The 16,897-nt window shown below is 46.4% G+C and overlaps 1 protein-coding gene across 5 annotated transcripts in view; it reads right to left on the bottom strand.

Annotated features, from left to right (window-relative positions):
• ZGRF1 (zinc finger GRF-type containing 1) overlaps nucleotides 1–16,897 on the bottom strand; it is a 619,324-nt gene that overhangs the window by 407,970 nt on the left and 194,457 nt on the right. For all 5 annotated transcript variants that reach the window (XR_014978114.1, XM_085641436.1, XM_085641435.1 and 2 more), the window contains exon 8: nucleotides 3,482–3,559. Coding sequence is in view for 4 of the 5 variants with exons in the window: in XM_085641436.1 (XP_085497562.1) it covers nucleotides 3,482–3,559 (78 nt within the window). In the remaining variant the exon portion in view is untranslated. The remainder of the gene's footprint in view (nucleotides 1–3,481; nucleotides 3,560–16,897) is intronic.

A 16,897-nucleotide genomic window follows, 5' to 3' on the forward strand; every position in this document is an offset into this window, starting at 1 on the left:
ATTTTTCCCAAAAAATATATATTTTTTTGCAAATATGTTAAAGTTTACAAGGCTCTGGGCCGTTCGCCTTCAAACTTACTTCCAAAAGAATACCTCATGGATGTATGTTAAATTATGGTTTTGTTTTAGTTCTACTATGCATTTGTTGGTTGTGATATCCTGTAGTTTGTTAGCATATGTTAGATTCTTTAGGTGTCCCAGAGTCAATGGTGTTCAACAGGGATACTGATCTTAATCAGATTATATTGCTTTCACCAGTTGATCTCCATTTATGAAAGGGGTTTTAATTCCCACATATATGGCCATGGAAGTTAGGTCAGGAACTTAGACGGCACGACTTTAGAACAATGTAAGTTGTAACAGCTTGCACATCAAATGTAGACTGAAAATGGCAAAGTAAGATTAAAACCATACTTAATCTTACAAAATTGAAAAAAATGCACCTATCCCTCCGGTAATGTCTGGAAAAAATTATAAATAATTATAGCAAAGGTAAATCAGAGGCGTGCTATTAGTGGTCAGTCTTTTTGTTATTACAAAAGTGTCTAAACGTGATTTGAGCAGTGTAAATGCTCAGTACAAAAGTCAACAGCAAGGTCAAGAATGTTAGCCGGTAGTCCACTTGTTAACAAAGGCTGGCATATTTGGCAGTCCATGGACATGGATTTGTAACTCTGACCTTGATTTGGACACAGGTAATGATGGCACATCCTGCATAATGCTGTTGAAAGTAAAGTTTAACTAGTTATGTTATGTTAATAGCATTTATTACGCGCACAGCTGCCCCAGCTAAGGGGCACCCTGGCGCGCGACAAGATACAACACAACCAACACAAAACCAAGAACAGAGGGAACAGTTAAAACAAAAAAGTTTTTAAGGATTTCCGGAACGACAGAAGATCATCAATTGTACGGAGCTGAAGCGGGAGCGAATTCCAGAGCGCTGCAGCCTTTATCCGGAAAGAGCGCCCACCAACTCGGCAGAGCCTGAACCTCGGGACTACTGCAAGCACTTGACCCGAAGATCTTAACGAACGGGTCGGTACATAACCGGACATAAGATTCGAAAGAATCTGGGGGGCGGATCCTTTCAAAATTTTAAAAGCCAAACATAAAACTTTAAAATGAATTCTCGACTTGATCGGCAGCCAATGCAATGCTCGAAGAGTGCTGGAGGCCGAGCAAGACCTAGGCAAGCCGACAATTGCTCTGGCAGCGGCATTTTGAACGCGTTGAAGACGAACAATTTCTGCCTGATTACTCCCTAACAAAAGCGAACTGGCATAGTCCAGGCGAGATAAAACTGTTGCCTGGACCACCATCTGCCTGGTAGAGGGGTCAAAAAACTTAAGGACAGGCCTTAAGCCCCGAAGGACTTCAAAACAACACGCCGCGGTTTTCTTGGTGTGCCCCACAAAGCTGAGAGTAGAATCCAGCCACACTCCCAGATTTCTCAACTCCATAACCGGAGTTGGAGCCACACCAAGTTCCGGCGGCCACCATCTGTCACCCCAGAGATCCCTACCCTTTCCGACGATCATAACCTCGGTCTTCTTAGCGTTAAGCTGGAGACAGTTGGCAGTCATCCAGCTAGCCACCTCCCTCAGCCCGTTCTGGAACTTGGGGGCGTCCACATCGGCATCCCCACTGATGTTAACCGCCAGCTGAGTGTCGTCAGCATATGAGACCATATACATGCCCCATTGCTTGACGACATCAGCCAGCGGTCTCACGTAAAGATTAAATAAGGTGGGACTCAGTGAGGAACCCTGCGGTACTCCCAAGTCCAGAGGATGGAATTTGGACTGATAGGGAGGTGTAGCAACGCAGAAGGACCGGTCGTCGAGAAAGGAACGGAACCACTGAAAGGCCGACCCCGTAACGCCAATCTCTTCCAGGCGGTGCAGAAGGATACGGTGCGAGACCGTATCAAAGGCGGCGCTCAGATCTAACAACACTAGCGCCGCCGTCTGTCCCTGATCCAGCACCGACCGGAGATGTTCAACCATGGCGAGAAGGGCAGTCTCCGTGCTGTGCCCAGCTCGGAACCCATTCTGGGTGACGTCCAGAATGTTAGCTCGGGTGAGATGGTCAGTAAGTGCCTGATTAACATGGGCTTCCATCAGCTTGGCCGGCCAAGGGAGCAAAGAGATGGGCCGATAGTTCTCCGGTCTTAAAGAGTCCAAGCTTGGCTTCTTCAAAATAGGAGAAACCACTGCACGCTTCCATTTGGTTGGGACCGTGCCCGTAGCCAATGAAATATTAATCAAGGAACAAACTGTAGAACGACCCACAAAAGACTGGTTCCTAAACAGGGCAGGACAGACCGGATCCAAAGGCGAACCAGATTTGACCTCCTGAGCCAGAATATCAAAAGCCTCAGGTAAAAGCTGCGGAAGTGATGCCAGCATGGGACAGGCAAAGACAACCACCGCGGCCTTCTGAGAGGGCCCAATACCAGGAAAAGCACGATAGATGCCCTGCACGTTTTCCAGAAAGAAAGATGCTAGGGCTTCACAGTGCGAGGTAGAGGCCATAACTGGAGAAGTAGAGCGCTTAGACAGCAGATCCTTAAGAGCTTTAAAAATAGTCTTGGATGGATTGGGGCTATTACGGAATTCCAGAGAGTAGAACGCCGCGCGAGCTCTACAAATGGCACGGTGATCGATCTTAATAGAGGCCAGATACAGCGCTTTCTTCACCGTATCGTAAGATCTCCGCCATTCTCTCTCGGCACGCCTGCAGTTCCCTTTCAGTGCACGTAGCGCACTGTCATACCAGGGGTTAGACTTTCTAGGACTGATTTTACTAGTCAGTATGGGAATCAAAGAGTCAAGCGCCCTGGTAATCCAATTACAGAACTGGTCATAGCCCAATTCAACATCACCCGAAAGTTCAAGCGGATCAGCAGTTAGAGCAAGATGAAAATCCTCTAATCCATCTGAGACACAGTTCTCAAAGTTGGCCCATCCTAGCGAGGGTGGAGTAAACAATAAATAATACTTGTGAAGATGGCTCTACGACAAACAAGAAGGAATGGACAGAAATATTTTAATAGCACTTTTGGGAGCATTCCATTCCATGTTTTAATGCTCATCTAAGGCTAACCATCTGCAAATCAGTCTTGGCTTCTTCCTCACTCCCCAAGAAATAAGCAATCCAACTAAATGGCCATAGCGCATGCTGAAAAGCACAATGAGTTACAACACCAGTTTTGTATGGGAAATGGAATCCAGTACCTAGAGCAAGGGCAAGGACAATCCACTGACAACTTTGTATCCAATGCACTTTGTACAACCATGGCTCTGGCACAGGGCATGAAGAGGGCTTCCCTTAGTGAATAGGACACCAAGAAACTGAAATGCAATAAATCACTGGGACAGTTCTGTCAGGACATAAAATATACTAGATATTGCATTTATGAGAACACACTGTGAATGTATCGGACAATAACAAATAAATTAGCCTCTAAACCGCTTACCTGAAGATGTTTTGAAGATTTGGCAAGGGAAGTAAATGCTTCTTGCTCTTTTTCTTCTATTACGATGCACTTCCGTTTCTATGGGAAAAAACTACTTTAAGTTGTATCCACATTAAATCTTATATAAATCACATGTAAGGAGATCGATACGCGTGTAACCCTTTACAGAACTCTGAACCTAACAACTATGTAATAATTCACGATTTTCCGAATTTTTATGAAATACAGACTTCTTTTATGGAATTGTATAGATTGCTGGGAATTTGCTATAACAATGCCACTTCTCTCCACTCTATAACTAAAAGATAGGACTTGCCAACAGTGGGCTCTTTGATGTCTGTGTACTTTGTTTAGAGTTTACTCTTTAAAGATATCGGAGTACACAACAGACTAGTATAAGTAGTTTTCGTTCTGAAATCCGACTAAATAAGTATGTCATTTCAAACTAAAACACCCATCCTCTTACAAAGTGTACTTATAACATTGACCTGCATCGCCAACACTCATAAATACCAGAGAAGGTAAGGTGCAGTGTTTTAAATCAATCTTTCATATAACTGGAAGCTGGTGTCTTATGACAAGGCTGCTGCTGCAGAGTGGGATATAAACCAGAATTCTGCTGAACCAATGAATAAATATCTGGAGGCACAAGTACATGAAAGATGAACAAATATTGATACTCTCTGACAAGTAAAATGCAAGGTGTTTACAATCCTTTCTTTCTCTCTCGCTCAATCGCCTTCCATCTGTAAAATAGGTTCCAGTAAAACAGGATGAAATACGTAGTTTTCCACTCCATCACATTTTTTAGACATTGTTCTCCACCCAGTGCATTTCCGCAGCTGCTTGGAACATCTGTTCCTTGGGGTGTCCCAGCTGCCCAGACCAGTACTCGCATCTTGCTTAGGTTGCACCTCACCCCGCCTGTCCCTTGCGTTGTTGTGGAGCAGGCTGGGCCCACCAGTGCCTGTTTGACTACCCTGTCCCCCCCCTCTGAAGGAAAGCAGGTGCTCCCCCAGCAGGGTTTCGAGGGATACAAAGATCTGTCCGGGGCGGGCAGGAAGCCCCTCCTCTTGTCCACCAGGTGCTGTTACCTGGTTGATCCTGCCAGTAGCATATGTCTGTCCCAAATATTAAGCCATGGACGTTTAAGTACACAAGGCCAGTACAGTGAAACTAAGAATGGCTAATTAAATCAGCTATGTTTGTTTTCATCGCTCAATCTGTTATTTGCATAATTGTGGTAATTCTAGAACTAATACATGCAGATGAGTGCTGACCTCCCGGGATGCCTGCAATTTTCAGGCCAAGACCTATTCGGGCTCGCCTGTCTGCTTTGGTGACTGTAGATAATCTCAAGCTGATCGCATGTTCCTGTGACAGTGATCACTCATTCAGATGTCTGACCTATCAACTTTCGATGGTACTTTCTGAGCCTATCATGGTGCCCACGGGTAACAGGAAATAAGGGTTCAAGCTGGAGTAGGAAAAACAGCTACCACATCCAAGGAAGCCAGTAAGTGTGCAAATTAGGCACTTGCGACTCTGGGAGGTAGTGAAGGAAAATAACAATACAAGACTTGTTCAAATGACTACACTTTAAACCCTTTAATAAGGATCTATGGTGGATAAGTCTGGTGCCAGCAGCCACTGTATTCCAGCTCCACAAGCATATAATAAAGGTGCTGCAGTTTAAAAGCTCATTTTTAGATCATGAGATCATGCTGGCGGTCCACTGCGAGCCGAGCTACCGCCTGCCCCAGCTCCTGCCTCTTGCCACCGTCTTGATGATGTTGAATGTCCTAGGTGACCAAAAGAATTCACATTGAAAAACTTAGAGAGTTCAATGTAGGTTGTTCACCTAAATACTTCAGCTAGGAGCAGTGCAATAGGACTCCAATTCTATTTTGTTGATTTCCAGTACTGGGGCCATGATTAAAAGGGAAGGTCGGGGGAATTTGTATTGTGCCGCTATAGGTAAAATTCTTGGTCCAGAGCAGGACGAACCAAAGGAAAAGCATTTGTCAAGAATTATTTCATTAATCAGTAGCGAAAGATGGCAGGGTTTGTCCTGAGTCGAAACCGAACATACAACCTGCGCACCTTCTTTGGCGAGCTTCAGCATATCAACCCAGCGGTCAAGGCCACTGCGATATTTTTAGATGCAGAAAAAGCATTTGATTCAGTAGAATGGCCATTTATGCAGGCAGAGCTGGAAAGGATGGGGGTGGGCGATGTCTTCTTGAAATTAATTGCAGTACTGTACAACTCGCCTACAGCTAGAATACACATAGGTGATATGATTACCGCCCCGGTGAAAATCTCTAGAGGTACTAGGCAGGGATGCCCGATGTCACCTCTGTTATCCACCATAGTAGCAGAGCCCCTTGCTTGTGCTCTCAGGGAATAACATGGATTTCGTGGGATCCAGTTCCCGGACTATAACCTAATAGTGTCCTCATAGGTTGATGACACATTGCTCTACATCAGAAACTCAGAGGCTAACCTTTCCCCAGTTCTCAGGGAAGTTGTTCGATTTAGTGAACTGTCTGGTTTAAAAATCAACTGGACTAAGTCCATAATCTTCCCACTGACGCCATCAACCACTCCTATTGCACTAGACATCCCTTTAAGCTGGACCACAGAGCCGGTCCTCTATCTGGGAATACAAATCCACACTGACCCAGAGATAGTCTTCAAGGAAAACTACAGGAGGGCAGTCACTAAACTAGAGGAAGACGTTGAAAGATGGAAATGGTTGCCCATCTCGCTCCTGGGGCAGATTTCGTAGATGAAAATGGTGATATTGTCGAGAGTGCAATGGAAGGTGTAGGAAGGTGAATATCTGACTATGGTTACCCCCAACTTTTTGCCTAGTGTTTAGCTGGTTTTTCGACTTGGTTTGCCTGAGATCCTGCCATTCAGGGTCTCAGGCTGTCTGCTCTCTCTTTAAAATGGACTCCATGTACCCTAGGTACATACCCAATTGGTAAGGATCACCTTATTGGACCCTGTACAGGGTACCCTAGGTACCCAGGGCATAGGTGTACCCTAGGCCTACCAGGGGCTGCAGCATGTATTATGCCACCCCTGGCCTGGCCTTCCATTATGACACAACTGGCTGATCACTCAGCTGGGGCAAGGTCGTGTAATCACCCCTTGCTTAGGTGTAGTATTCCTATACCTACCTTATATATAGACACATGTGTACCTATCAGCCACTCCTATGGCAGGGCTTAACAATCCTGGAGGCAGAGTGCTTGGTAACATGTGAGATGGTGCTCTAGCATGAGCTGAGCCTGTCAGCAGCTTTCGGAACCATGTCCTTAGAGCTATTCTATGATATAGCCTACCATATACTCTTAAAGTACCTTATAATCTTAAACGGTTATGGTAACTATGGTTTGGCTTTATCAAAACATGTCGTGTAAGGTGTCTAACACTTTGGAATAATACCCCCATACCATTTCTGGTGATGAGGATATTATTCCTCCCTTCTAGAGGGAGAGACATGTTAAAATCCTACTTTGCTGTTTAACTCTCACCAAAGCCTCAGCATCACAAAATGGATGCTGCTGCCACAGACACGAGTCTGACCTCCTGCAGCTGGACAATAGGTTTCCTGCTTGGGGAGGTGCTAGCACCTCCCCAGACAGTCTTTAGTGTATTGGGGCAGGGAGGGCTGAAAGGAATGAGACATGCCTGGGGCACACAAGGTGCTCCATGCATAGTCCAGTTCAAACCGGTGTTGGGGCACTCCAGCCCCAGCTCTGGCGCGAAACTGGACAAAGGAAAGGGGGTGTAGCCACTCCCCTTCCTGGTCCCACCCATACGAGGGACCTTGCAGGTAGCCCAGCCCACTAGCCCAGTATATCAGTAGGTAGCTGAGCCCTGCTAAATTAGATTAACCTGAATCTGCAACTTGAACAGAAACTCTGGACCTTCGACATTCGACCTCAGGAAGAAGACTGAAGACATCTCCCTTGTGGCCAAGGAGTGACCACCCTGGGCAACCAGGCACCATCCAGCGACCGCTGCTTGCTTTGCGACTGATCCTACGAGGGACGACTGCAGAGACTGATCAGCGCTGAGACTTCCAGACACCTCTGACCCAGATCCACATCTGCAGCGAAGCTGAGACCCGTGGAGGCGACGAGGGACGTGGGACCGGCGACTTGGGAAAAGTGGCTAGTAACTGACTAGCGCGACTTCGGAGGCTTCCTCGAGGCTGTGCTTGGGGAATTGAGAAGCCCCACTCCCGAGCACCATCTGCAAAGAAGATCAGCTCCCCACACTTCACGTGTTCTGCGTGGGGCCCTTCTGCACCGGAGTTGCTCGACGTGTTGTCCGGTTGCTGGCCCATTGGCTAGTAGCCTCTGCGACGACGAACCTTTGTTTTCATCTTGCTGGTCCGGCTCCTCCAGACTGGCACCCGCTCCTCTGTGAAAGAGAAGCACCCCAGACCTTCCTGGTCTGCACCAGAAGCAAGTCCTCCATTCTGCGTGGGTTCCGCTTGCCAAGGCTTGTTGGGTCCTGACTCGACTTCGACGCCGCCGACAGCAAGAGCCTTCGTGGGACAGCTCGCCACCTGGTCCTGGTCGTCCTCGACGTCTCCTGGTACCCGTGGCTGCTGTGACAAGCTTCACCTCTTCACCTGCATCTTCACAACATCGCCTGGTTCCTTCCCGGCTCCTGGCTGGTGACCTAGACTCTGTCCCTTCTGCTTGCAGTTATCCTTCCTTCTTGATCCCATCCTTGGGATCCACTGGACACTCTTCACTGACTGCCTGTCAGCAACTTTCCTTCAGGCATCCATAGAAGTCAACGACGAAACCCGACGCAAGTTCACACCTATGCACCCGCAGCCCGTGGGCTAGGTAACTTGAGTACTCCGGTGCTCACAAGGGTATTGACTATCCTAGGGTCTAGTTTCCGAGTCTTGACTTTCTAGCTATTCCAGAAGTGTCCTAAAACTGTTAATTTCTAACTGATAGTAATTCTATCGACTTTTTCCTCATTACGCGTGAGTGTTTCCACTCTGCACCTGAATCCCGTGGGCCTCCCACTTCCTAACCTTTGGTAGTATAGTGTGGCCCCAGCGATTCCCTAGGCCTAGGCCTATCCTGTGTTTGTGACAGTGGTTCTTATACCACTTACTTAGTATATGGTTTGCGTGGCCCCTAGGGCCTAACTGTATTACTTACCTGTGTGACTTAATGTATGCTTAAATAAGACTGTGTTGTACTTACCTCGAATCTCATAAAGAGTGCTGAGGGTTTGACTAGAATAAATACATTCTATTGTTATATATATCTGTTGTGGTGTCCTTTCATTTGGTATTCAAGGGATTGCAAATGGTATAACAGCTGGCTTCACATGCCATACAGAGTTTAGCCTAAGACTGCTCTTGTCCATGCTACCACTAGGATAGCTGGTCTATAAGGTTGACTTTACAACCAATCACCATAAGGGTTGTTTGGACTGATACAAGGTATGCACTAGAATTAGTGACATCATATATCAGGCCAACTTCTCACAGAAGGTCATCACACTACCTTACTACCTGGGAGGTCTGGGAGCCCCAGACATGGACTTGTATTACAGAGTAGCGCAAAGCTCACATGTTTTTCATTGGCTGCATCAGACACTCGACCCTCCGCATTTGCACATAGAATAGGTGGTGGTCGCTCCTTCTGACCTTCCCACTAGATTGTTTCGACCTCCAGGCCGCCGCACGGGAATCCTGGACTCCATAAACTGTGCATGCATGGCACGACCTGATTAAAAGACAGGACTGCAATATTCTATACCCCCCCCATTTGTCCCGCTGGAATGGTGCGCTTGGCTCCCTATGAGCCGAGATCACGCTCAAGGAGCTGCTGCCTCTGGGTGTTACTGTAGCGGGCAACCTCTTTTCGGATGGGAAAGCTAGTAAGTGGAACGAGGTGGCGGTGGAGGGCACGGCTGTCACCACATTAGTTTAGTTCCAGTACCATAGGGTGAGACACGCTATGCCTGAGATACTAGGTGAAGACATGGCGGAGCCCCCTGAGGTTACCCCGCTCACACTTATACTGAAAGAGGAATCACCTGCCAAACTAGTGTAGAGCTTTTATGGGATGGGACAAGCCTATCATGGTAACTTCGACACAAAATCCAGACTGGAGAGGCAAAGAGACCTAGGCTTGAATATAGATGATGATACTTGGAGATGTAGCTGCAAGGCAACCCGCCGGGTGTCCCTAAATGCCTGGCACCGATTAATCCACTTTAAATATTTGCAAAGAGTCTACTACACCCCGGAAAGGCTTTTTCGATATGGGCTGTGCGAAACAGCGGAGTGTGAGAGGTGCGGGATGTGTCTGGCAGACTTCCTGCATGCAGCCTGGCTATGCCCACCTATTGGCCATTACTGGGAAAAAGTATTTCAGACACGGAGTGAGATCACGGAGACCCCAATACTTCCTGATCCGCTAATTGCATTGCTGGGCTATACTAAGAAATTAAAAAAGGGAATCAGACAATTGATAGAAATGGGAGTGCTGATTGCTAAGCGTAGGTTAGCAATGCGTTGGGCGCGGGGTCCTTCGCCCACAATACAGGAGTGGTCACGAGATATGTTGTATTGTAACACGCAGACAGAATTGTACAGTGAGCTACTCCCCCCCCACCCCCAAATCGCCCTAAACACGTTTGGGGATTATACCGAACATATCTTGCCGGGCAGGCTCCTCTGACCACAGACTCACCCCCTGCCATGGTGGACACGTTGGAGTAAATGCTTGTACTACCAGCTGCTGGTACGAGGCCGTTATGACAATCCTGTGCAATTAATCTAATGACCAAACTGTACTATGGGAGATAAAGAAATGGGCCTGCTATGCCCGCCGAATGTCCTCACTGTGGCTCTTTTGTTTTGGAAAAGAAAATGGTTTGCAAATACTTCTGTTACTGTATATGTATATGTTAATGCTTCAATTATGCATACTTTGTAATGGGTACCTCATATTGCACAAACCGTAGAAGGTGACATGTCTTTAATTCAATGTATAACCAAATAAATACAATAATAATAATTTAAAAAATCAGTAGCGAAAGATGGAGGTACAAAGATGATCAGCTACTGTTGGAGTTCCGACCATAAATGGTGCGGTTTAGTGATCTGGTGGTGTTATTTCTATGACCCATCTAGCAGCTTCCAGGAAACCAAAGTGCTTGGGTTCTGGGGAAATATGGTTGAAAAGATGAAGCTTAAAGGAAGTGACAGAAGGACACCACCAGGAGTGGCGCGTGATACTTAATTTCACTCAACACTGGAAACCTCACCCAGCCAGAACACAGAAAGCATTGACAGATTTATAGCTCTTTCTCAATTCTGTGGGTGGCTGTTCATGGACATTCTTAATTTTTGGAGTGATTTGTCTCGTTAATTCCATTAACGAATTACAGTCCTTCATGCTGTCGGGAAGAGCCGAGCGACTCTTCCCCTTGGCCGGTATTCCGCATCCCTGAACCCCCACCTACCGGCATTAGGACCCTGAGACCGGAAACCCGGCCAGCCATCCTCGGAGCAGTAAACAATCCCCTCCGTATGCCGCCCCTACAGGAACCGCTTCTCCAGGTCCCGCGAGACGAGAGGGGAGAACCCGGAAAAAGTCACGAGAACGAGAATAAAAGAGACCAATCCCCGAACAGAGGGCGCGACGAGGAAGCCGGAGAAAGGAGGAAGTATACGGAGGACGAGACGACGAGAACAGGAACCACGGAGTACGGAGAAGACGAGGAACCCGAAGACACCCAAGGCCAAGAGGACGAAGAAGACGAGCGGTGGTGTGAAGAGTGGTGGACACCTCAGGAGGAGGCTGGAGAGCGGCCGCAACTCGGGAGAAGAGTTGCGGCGGAGCCGGTGAGTGGTGTGGGACGGGGGAAGGGAGACAAGGGTGGGGTAGAGACTGAAAAGGGAGGGGGGGAAAGAATAACCTTCCCTGTGGCTCACCTATTCCTTGTGCACTAAACCTTCCCTGTGACTCACCTATTCCTCATGCACTAAACCTTCCTTAGGACCGCGATCATGCTAGCCTAACAATTGAGACGAGGGACAAGATACCCCTGTCTGTAGGATATCGGGGCTCATGCTATATCATAACGGTTTTCCTTCCTCACACGCGGCACTTCCCCCTCAGAAAGTAGCACACAGTCACTCCCGGGTTTGGTGAAGGTACTATCCACTCAAAAGGTGCCATTTCCTAATAAACGGACGGCTCCCTTTTCCTTTTCATGCTCATGAGCCTCCGGGGGAACACCATACGTCCAGAAGAAGAAACAACAAGCGAGGGATTCACGGACCCAAACACACGGAGGGAAGAAGAACAGACAGCGAAGATAGAGGATACAAACTTTACCTTATCTCCAACCCCCTTAAGCGCAGCCTTAAATAAAACTCGACCCTTGTCTTCATATATACGGCCTCCGCGTCTGTTTATCCGACCTGCCCTCCCACACTAACTATTTACACAACCCCCTGTGGTCAGTGTACAACTTCTTAGTGGAACAAGTTATGTTCAACCACACAAGATTAAGTAGTAACATGTCTGTGATGCCTTTAGATATCCAAGGCTACATGCATGCTACACTGAACAAATCAGTGTGCATCTACCCTTCGCTGGCAAGTGTGGGCAACCTGTTGAACTCTGCTCATGATAGGGATTGCAGTTATTTCCCATGAACGAGAAATTTCCCGAACGTGTGGGTCAGAAGACTGCATTGATTAAGTTCCTGCACTTTTGTACACACATGCCCGTAGCTACTACCAATAGATGGTTTAGTAAGGTCTTCTGATCGGCCCTTTTGGGGTCGGCAACGTCCATGGCAGAGCACCAAAAAGACAATAGAACTTGACTATCTTGAGGAAGTAAAAGTCATAATAAGGTTTCTGACAGTGAACTGGTGGAATGACCATTAACAACAGAGCGGTCCGAGCGACTGATGGTGCTGATCCAAACCCTCGGCCATCTCCCAAATGGACATAATCGCAGATTCTGGTCCTCCCTTTGTGTGCCGGCTGGCAGAGCGGTTGGACGAGGACCGGGCACAGAATCGCCTCCTCAACCACAGGATGACCTGACGGACAAACAAGGGACCTGAGTGAGTGAAGCTGGCCCCCGCCAGGAAGGGCATGATGCAATACACAACCCTCCCAAGATAGAATCTACACTCACCCATCATGCCCCTGGGGAAGAAAATCAGTATTTCCCTGGGATGGGACCCCCTAAAGGCCCTGCTGCCTAGTACCTCCCATGCACGCTCTCTGCCCAATCGTGTTTCAAGCAACCGAGAAAAGTCCTGTCTTGTGCAGCAGAGCAGCCTGGATGAGAAGAAGTCGGGACTACGAGGGAACCCTAGGTGCTCCCAGCGGAGATTCTGTGCTCCTCTAGGCCAGTGCGAACTGCTTTTGAGGGGCATGAGGGAAAGTCACACACATGGGCATTCAGATATCGACACATGCACCACCAGCGGGAAGAAGGCGAGTTGCTCTGATGGCTTAGGGGAACCTGGCTCTTCTCCCATCAATGCCTCTCGCCAGGGCTGGGGAACCCCAGCCCGCCAGCATGGCTCAGGGCTGCTGCATAAGCTAGGGACTTTCAAAGAGCAGGGATTGCATCCTGGCTCCTGCCGGTCCCAATGGGTGGCAGACAGTTGATGTGTACATGTGGCGACCGTTCCTCATTTCCAGGTACCTGGTTCTATGTCGCTAGGCTAGGGTTTGAAGACTTGTGAGGTCCTGTCTCGGTGGGATGGAGGTGGAGCTGTCTACCTCCACTTCTGTGGGAGCCGCTAACTCACCCGCCCACTAAAGCGGTGACATGGGACTCCTGGGCATAGTATCTGAAAACACTCTTCAAATCGGGGCAGATCTCCTCAGAGAAAACACAGGACAGAAGGAGGTAGAGATTTACACTTGTAGGTTTGTGAATTGCATTTTGTAGTGAGCAGGTAGTGCTACTGTAGAACTACTTTACATACTACAAAATGCAGTTTGTGAATCAAGCCCACAGTCGTTGGGCAAATAGCACTCAAACTATTCTGGTGACTTTTATGCCCCGACTGAGCACTTTTGTTGCAATCTTGACCTTGAATCTATAATCTTTTTGGGAATGAGTCTGAGAACAATGATGTCTCCAGATCACTCCAACGATGTGGCACCTTAGCCACAAATTTCTGTATATTACTCAGTTTCTGCTCACTCTAGAGCAGTTTTTAGAACTACTTTGTTCCAAAATGACTGAGACAAGCACCTCTGGTGACACACCATTGATCCCTATACTGATATAAGATGATCGGAAGTTACAGAAGTATTAACATAGCCAGTAGCACTTTTGCTCTCGGAGACCCCAACAAAGAGTTTGAGACTAGTCAACAGGGCCACAATTGATGATGTTGACAAGGAGCCATCCACCAGAAAATAAACAGTAGTGTTTTCTAAAAACAAACATGCACCATTTTTTGAAACTCTACTGAAACTTTACAGGCAGAGAAATTACTTTCCTAGGATTAAACCATCTCTGCAAGTCACATAAAGAATTCCACAAACAAACTCTAATCCACATAGAGGGACAGGTCATATAAGAGGCACTTGGCCTTTCAAAGACACACTCCAAAGCCACTCCATGGCTTGTGTAAGGGAACACAATGAGCTTTTTTTGTCACGCCTTGTGGAAGACAATTTGGCCAAAACTAAAAGCATTAAATCTCCTCCCAATATTGACAAGGAATAGAAACCCAGTTCTGCATAGAACCCATCTTGAAAAGATTTTTCACGTTTTCACTCCATACCTTACGTGGGCAATTATACAGTAAAATACAATCATAGCTATCTATTGCCTCCATGTCTGGCAAAGAAATGACGTGCTGATTTTCTTCGCTATACACTTCACACATGTTATAATAGTAATGTCCCGCATCCAGGTCCACTGGAATTATACAAATCTGTGTCTGTTTCGTACAATAATGAGTTTACTGCATTTGCCACATAATCCATCATCTGCTGCATAATCTGCAGATCAAATGGATCAAAAGTTACGAAAAACACAGCAACTTGTTTGCACGCAGTGGAAGGCCCTTCGCAAAGGTTAACTTGTCATCTTTCAGTTGCTCATTTATGTATTTAGTTTTTAAAACAGTACTATTAAGGTGAAAACTTTGCCCAGACAGTATTAGCATGTGTAAAAATAACAAATAATGAAGTAATACTAGCATAAAATGTGTCGCATTATACCACATAATTTGCTCTTTCTTGCCCCACAGTCTAGCCAAGCTTGCCACATCATTTGGCCACATAATCCCAGTGACCCTGCCGACATACCTGCACGAAGACAGTCAGCAAATTTATCATCAGCCACTTCATACTAGCCAGCCAACACTGCCCAATGTTTCTTTCTTGCCAAAAAAGTGTGGAGATGTGTTACTGGTGTATGCCAAAGTTTCAGCCACAGCCTTGACGCTGAGAAAGAAGTCTGTATAAAGTACCAGTTAAAAGACTCTGATTTGTCCTCTATCTAAGAAGAGCCCCTCACTCAAGAAAGATTTGAGGCAGCAGAGACGATGCGAAGATTTTCCTTCATGATACCAAGCAGTCATGAATATCCCTGGTTCTGCCCATTGATGGCATAACAAGAAGTGGAAATAATGCTGAGTTAGACTGCTAGAGAATATGTCCTTAGCGGATAAATTCACTTGTACTTGTCGAGGTGGAAGTGACAGCTCGTGGCTCTGCTTGGGGGAACTTCACAGCACTATCCAAAGTCACAAATCTTCTTCATACCTACATTTTATATTTAAGCTTTCTTATAATTTATCATAAGACTCAGCAAAAGACCATACCCTTAAGTCTAAATGTAACACCGGGGATCCTCACTGAGGATCCATCTGCTGTGGCAGCCAATGTCAGAAAATCTATGTGTATGCATATCAAAATAATTACTTGTTTAAGAGCCAACACCACTTTTCGCACTTAGGACACCATTCATTCACTCATGTTATCATTACCCATGCAGGTTCTGGCTTGCAATCGCTCCAGGACAAGGTAACTGCATGATACTGTAGTACCAACTGCATATCTTACAAGTTCTAGATAAACATATCAAGGAGTGGTCTGTGAGAACCACTAGTAGTTATCCAATCCCTACTTTCTCCTGTCATTTCTCCTTTGACCTAAGAGCATCTCATTCAGAGCAGCAGCTGTAGAAATAAACCACATCCCGTCCACCACTTCTTCAAGCTATATACCTCATTATACCAGGTGTACTGCTGCTGATGAGATCAGTTAAGATCATTAAGATCGGCTTCCGATAACAAGGGCATGGTCCTTTTGAACTCTCACCGGCTCCATCTGTTCCTCACTGGTGGTCACCTGTTCCCAATCTTTGAGAAGGCAGTCAGTTTCTACAATTTATGTAATAGTGGGCCGGGAGTGGGCTAGTCAAAGTTCATCTGGTGAGCCCACTGTAGCATTGCATCCATTAGTGCGTTACAGTGATTTACATGACAATATCTACGTTGTATAGCATAAAGCCATCACATTGGCATGGAAGGCATTTATCCTTTTTGTCAAGGAAAACGTGGTGTTATGGTGCACACAGGAAACAGGACACCACTGTCGTAGACTGAGATTACAGGTGTTTTATACCTTCCTGGTATTTGCAGTCAAATTCCATCCCCTCAAAGTAGTAGCATTTCCAAAAACATCGCAGTAGAACTGCATACTGAGAAGGGACAACATTTACATGATGAAAATTTTAGCTATTGCCTTCAAATTTTTCGCCACTAGTAAGTAAACCAGCTGTTAGTAAACATCATTTTTAGTCCCAGTGCCTTCAACAGATCCTTCGGAGACCAACAAGGATTCAACATGCTAGCAATGCACATCATTAATGTTTAAAAGGTTAAGGCTGTCTGTGCAATATCTTAATGATTGATCAGAATTCCTATATGCTTTCTCTCTAAAACACTGTGAAAACCCATTTAAACTTTGAAAGCCCCAGTATGGCTGCATCAAATTTGGGCTGCTTGTTCCCTTCTACTTCCTCTCAAAAACATTCTTGCGCTTCTATTGCTCCCGGAAATAATAGCCCAGGAAGGTGGTACAGGTCAGTAGTAAGGGTAAAAACTTATTTTGCAGAATCAATTTAGCATTTGTCTAGCACAACGTAGAGGTCCTCGAAGTTGCTGTGAAGGCCACCATAAGATATCTATGCATGAGTAAAGGGCGGAGACCATTGCTGACTAATATCAAAAGAAATCCGCTCTCTTACTTGTTCATCTGCTACTTCCATGTTCTTCATGTTTTCCAGATGTATGACAATGTAAGAAGCTCAGGAATATATTTCAAATGATAATTTATCTAACACAGACTGGAAT

The sequence above is a fragment of the Triturus cristatus genome, chromosome 2_2 (genome assembly GCF_964204655.1).
Source record: "Triturus cristatus chromosome 2_2, aTriCri1.1, whole genome shotgun sequence".
In the NCBI taxonomy this organism is placed as follows: domain Eukaryota; kingdom Metazoa; phylum Chordata; class Amphibia; order Caudata; family Salamandridae; genus Triturus; species Triturus cristatus.